Source organism: Anolis sagrei, chromosome Y, assembly GCF_037176765.1.
Source record: "Anolis sagrei isolate rAnoSag1 chromosome Y, rAnoSag1.mat, whole genome shotgun sequence".
Classification (NCBI taxonomy): Eukaryota; Metazoa; Chordata; class Lepidosauria; order Squamata; family Dactyloidae; genus Anolis; species Anolis sagrei.
Window position 1 is genome coordinate 79,886,090 of NC_090035.1, and position 5,550 is coordinate 79,891,639.

The following is a 5,550-nucleotide window of genomic DNA, read 5'->3' on the forward strand; positions in this document are numbered from 1 at the left end:
GCAGGCGAAACGTCAGGAGAGAATGCCTCTAGAACATGGCCATATAGCCCGAAAGAAAGGCCATGAAAGCCTTCGACAATAAATTGCTAAAACTTTGTTTCTGCAAGAGGGACACCATCCTGCTATCGCACATTTTGCCATAGTGTTTCAACGACATATCCAGCTGAACCAGTCTCAACCAATTCAACATAGCTCAACCATAGCTCCAGCTCAACCAGTCTCAACCAATTCAACATAGTTTGAGGCAACCACAAAAACGATGCTTTTTGCAAAGTAAGGCGTTGCAAAACTACACATCCCAGGACACCATAGTACTGAGCCTCGGCAGTTAAAGCAGTGTTGAACTGCATTCATTCTGCAGTGTAGATGGCACTCACAACTCTGATCATAGAATCCTAGAGTTGGAAGAGACCTCATGGGTCATCCAGTCCAACTCCATTCTGCCAAGAAGCAGGAAAATTACATTCAAAGCACTCCCGACAGATGGCCATCCAGCCTCTGTTTCAAAGCTTCCAAAGAAGGAGCCTCCACTACACTCTGGGGCAGAGAGTTCCACTGCTGTACAGCTCTCACAGTGAGGAAGTTTTTCCTAATGTATAGATGGAATCTCCTTTCTTGTAGTTTGAAGCCATTGTTCTACGTCCTAGTCTCCAGTGTAGCGGAAATCAAGTTCGCTCCCTCCTCCCTGTGACTTCCTCTCACATATTTATACATGGCCCTCCTCATGTCTCCTCTCAGTCTTCTCTTCTTCAGGTGAAACATGCCCAGCTCTTTAAGCCGCTCCTCATTGGGTTTGTTCTCCAGATCCTTGATCATTTTAGTCACCCCCCTTTGGACACATTCCAAATTAGAGTCAACGTCTCCCTTCAATTGTGGTGCCCAGAATTGGACACAGTGTGATTCCAGGTGTGGTCTAACCAGAGCAGAATAGAGCATGGGAAGCATGACTTCCCTAGACCTAGACACTATGCTCCTATTGATGCAGGCCAAAACCCCGTTAGCTTTTTTTTGCTGCCGCATCACATTGTTGGCTCATGATCCCAGGCTGTCTTTCTATTGCATGCTTTTTCCATTCTCAATTATTGGAGAAGTTGGAGACATTGTGCTCGAGCCCCATGCAATGGCATCCTAGGATTTCCAGGGAGGGGCATTTAGAATGCTGGGCCTTTCTCAAACTACAAATCCCAGGTTTCCATGGCAATTAAAGTGGGGATGATAGCACTGCAACGGGGCTTTCCAAGGGTCTCACCAGATCCTTGCAAAATCTGTCCATAGCTTAAAATCCATTTTCTTTTCTCTCGTCCAGATGCAACACAGACCTTCCCAACATCAAGAGTCTGGCTATTTGCAGGGATTCAAGGAAGGGCTGCAGCAATTTAATAGCAGCAACACCGAGGTAAGGAAGGCCCAGAAAGGAAACTACAACTCCCACGGTTCCGTAGAACTCTAAGGGGGAGTCTAACTGCAGTAGATAGATGCATAATCAAAGTTTCTCCTTCTCTCCTTCTCCATTCTAGCAATCTCCGAAATGCCTAGAGGTCGCAGTAGGGATGAATATCCTCAGCCTGCTCCAAGAGATCAAAAACATCAGCCTGCATCATCATCATCATCATCATCATCATCATCATCACCGCCATCATTCTAACAACTGAGGCCTATTTGCGGCATCCAAAGACCCCAAGACCCATCCTGCTCTTTGCTGCACCAACTAAGAGCAGGAAATGCTATTGAGAAATTATTTTGGGGCGTCAACATATTCCCAAAACCCTCTTCAATCAGATTTCCCCAATCCAGGAGCCTTCTTACACCACTGATAGGACTACAACTCCCAACATCCCCACCCAGCTCTTCAAAACTGTTATATTATTTCTACCAAGGTGCATTGCATGCATTGAACACTAGATGGCAATAGAGAACAAAAAGAGGCAGTGAGTGGTCCAAAATGATGTATTGCATGCATTGAACACTAGATGGCAATAGAGAGCAATAGGAACAAAAATAGGCAGTGAATGGTCTGAAAGGATGTATTGCATGCATTGAACACTAGATGGCAATAGAGAGCAATAGGAACAAAAAGAGGCAGTGAATGGACCAAAAGGATGCATTGCATGCATTGAACACTAGATGGCAATAGAGAGCAACAGGAACAAAAAGAGGCAGTGAATGGTCCAAAATGATGCCTTGCATGCACTGAACACTAGATGGCAATAGAGAACAATAGAGGAAAAATAGGCAGTGAATGGTCCAAAATGATGCATTGCATGCATTGAATACTAGATGGCAATAGAGAGCAATAGGAACAAAAAGAGGCAGTGAATGGTCCCAAAGGATGTATTGCATGCATTGGACACTAGATGGCAATAGAGAGCAATAGGAAAAAAGAGGCAGTGAATGGTCCAAAATGATGCATTGCATGTATTGAACACTAGATGGCAATAGAGAACAAAAAGAGGCAGTGAATGGTCCAAAATGATGTATTGCATGCATTGAACACTAGATGGCAATAGAGAGCAATAGGAACAAAAATAGGCAGTGAATGGTCTGAAAGGATGTATTGCATGCATTGAACACTAGATGGCAATAGAGAGCAATAGGAACAAAAAGAGGCAGTGAATGGACCAAAAGGATGCATTGCATGCATTGAATACTAGATGGCAATAGAGAGCAACAGGAACAAAAAGAGGCAGTGAATGGTCCAAAATGATGCCTTGCATGCATTGGACACTAGATGGTGATAGAGACCAATTGGGAAAATGAGGTAGTGCATGGTCCAAAAATGCAAACCAGGGATCGAAACTGCAATAAATAGCTACAATTGAGATATCTTGACATTGCGATCTACCCAAAAGCAAGGGAAGCATGTCCTTTCTCTATTTATCTTCCTTCCGTAGCAAAGAGGCTCTAAATCTGGAGATTCCAAACCATCCTTTCTTATGATATCTACTCTTGGGAGTTGTAGTTCAACACATCTAGAAGGCCCCTGGATTTTGGGAGATCAAAACGGTCCAAAAAGCTGAGCTTTGTACACCGAATTAATCCCAAAAGCTACTTGTTTGTGTGTGTATTTTCAGTATTTTCAATATTATTTATGTTCATTCCACGCACCCTCAAAAATGTCCCCCCCGAAATCCTTCCATTTTCCTATCTCCCACTTTCCTTCCAAATGCAACACTCCTCCGGCAGGAGTTGCACTTTCCTTAGGCGTATTTATTTATTGTGATGGAATGCTATTGCCAAAGACAGAGAGCCGTTTTATTTATGTAATTTATTTTAATTTCCTCGAGCCTGGAATTAACAAGTTCAAGAGGGAGGGAGGGGAGGCGTCATTATTTAAAGTGGATCGTATTCATAAAAGTGTTATTTATCCACGCTTCAGCGCCAGTTTGCCCGGAGTGGCTATTATTATTATTATTTAAAAAGAAATAAAGAGACAATTTGCAAACAGTGGAAACTTAATCACTTGGACCAGGAATGACCATGCAAGGCAGCCCCCTGCTGGAAAGACCTGGAATTGCACCATCATGATTGTTGTTATTGTCTGTGTGCCTTCAAACCAATGTTGATTCTGACCAGTGTTAGCTACTTGAAAGAATGATACTCTTGTTCTGTATTACTATTTTTTTATGAAATGTTTTTTGAAAATATATTATCTATTTTTATATAATATGATGTTTTCTTATGTTCCTATTAATAAATTATTGAGCAAAAACTCTTGCATCATATGTCATATATTTCTTTCGAGACGATGATGATAATTATTGTCTACTAGGCAGATCGATGCTTTTGAGCTGTGGTGTTGGAGGAAGGTTATGAGAGTGCCTTGGACCGCAAGAAGATCCAACCAGTCCATCCTCCAGGAAATAAAGCCCGGCTGCTCACTGGAGGGAAGGAGACTAGAGACATAGTTGAACTCCTTTGGCCACATCATGAGGAGATGGCAAAGCCTGGAGAAGACAATGATGCTGGGGAAAGTGGAAGGCAAAAGGAAGAGGGGCCGACCAAGGGCAAGATGGATGGATGGCATCCTTGAAGTGACTGGACTGACCTTGAAGGAGCTGGGGGTGGTGACGGTCGACAGGGAGCTCTGGCGTGGGCTGGTCCATGAGGTCACAAAGAGTCGGAGATGACTGAACGAATGAACAACAACAACAGCTTGGGTTATTTGGAAAAAGTCATTTTTAATGGTACCAAATGCATAAGGTTGTGGGTGAACTACAACTCCCATCATGCAAGATCAACCCCCTCTATCAGTATTGTTTATGTTGGGCAAGTTTGCTGTAGACGCATCCTCAGTGAGGTTCAGTGTGCTTTCTGGCTGTAGGGTAAACTGCAACTCCCACTATGGTGGACCAGTCTCCTCAAACCCCTCTAGCAATTATTATTATTATTATTATTATTAACTTTATTTGTAGAATCATAGAATCAAAGAGTTGGAAGAGACCTCATGGGCCATCCAGTCCAACCCCATTCTGCCAAGAAGCAGGAATATTGCATTCAAATCACCCCTGACAGATGGCCATCCAGCCTCTGTTTAAAAGCTTCCAAAGAAGGAGCCTCCACCACACTCCGGGGCAGAGAGTTCCACTGCTGAACGGCTCTCACAGTCAGGAAGTTCTTCCTCATGTTCAGATGGAATCTCCTCTCTTGTACCCCGCTAGCATCTCCCGAAGGACTCGATGCGGCTTACAAAGGCCAAGGCCTCAACACACAACATAACAATACAAACTTGGTATTGGGGATTTCCTATTCAGGGAAGGCACATCGGAACAGCCAGGTCTTCAAGTTCTTTCTGAAGACTGCTAATGTAGGGGCCTGTCTAAGATCTTTGGGGAGGGTGTTCCAGAGTCAGGGGGCCACCACAGGAAAGGCCCTGTCTTGAGTCCCCACCAAGCACGCTTGCGACGCAGGTGGAATCACGAGCAGGACCTCTCCAGATGAACGAAGTGAACGTGTGGGTTCGTAGACGGAGATGCGGTCATGCAGGTAGGCTGATCCCAAACCATTCAGGGCTTTGTAGGTAAACACCTGCACCTTAAATGGCAGCCAGTGGAGCTCCTTGAACAGGAGGGTTGACCTCTCTCTTTAGGGAGCAACAGTTAACATCCTGGCCGCTGCCCGTTGGACCAGTTGGAATTTCCGAGCCGTTTTCAAGGGCAACCCCACGTAGAGCGCATTACAGTAATCCAATTTAGAGGTGACCAAGGCATGGACCACCTCGGCCAGATCTGCCTTCACGAGGTACAGTCGCAGTTGGTGCACGAGTCTTAGTTGTGCGAAAGCCCTCCCAGACACCGCTGACGCCTGAGCCTCAAGCGTAAGCGATGAGTCCAAGAGGACTCCCAGACTGCGGACCTGTGGCTTCCGGGGGAGTGTAACCCCGTCCAACACAGATTGCCACCCAATACCCCGGTCAGGTTTACGATCGACCAGGAGGACCTCTGTCTTGTCGGGATTATCTTCTGCTTCTTCCTCCTCATCCAGATCGACACAGCGGCCAGGCACTCGTCCAGGACCCGAGAGGCCTCCTTGGAGTTGGGTGGAAATGAGTAG

At 45.3% G+C, this 5,550-nt stretch overlaps 1 protein-coding gene across 1 annotated transcript in view; it reads left to right on the forward strand.

The window, feature by feature from the left end:
• Positions 1-1,652, forward strand: part of LOC132780532 (uncharacterized) — a 15,463-nt gene extending 13,811 nt beyond the window's left edge. Inside the window, exons 5-6 of the mRNA XM_067462439.1 lie at positions 1,307-1,396; positions 1,518-1,652. Of these exons, the coding sequence (XP_067318540.1) occupies positions 1,307-1,396; positions 1,518-1,652 (225 nt within the window). The remainder of the gene's footprint in view (positions 1-1,306; positions 1,397-1,517) is intronic.
• The last annotated feature ends 3,898 nt before the right edge of the window (positions 1,653-5,550 follow it).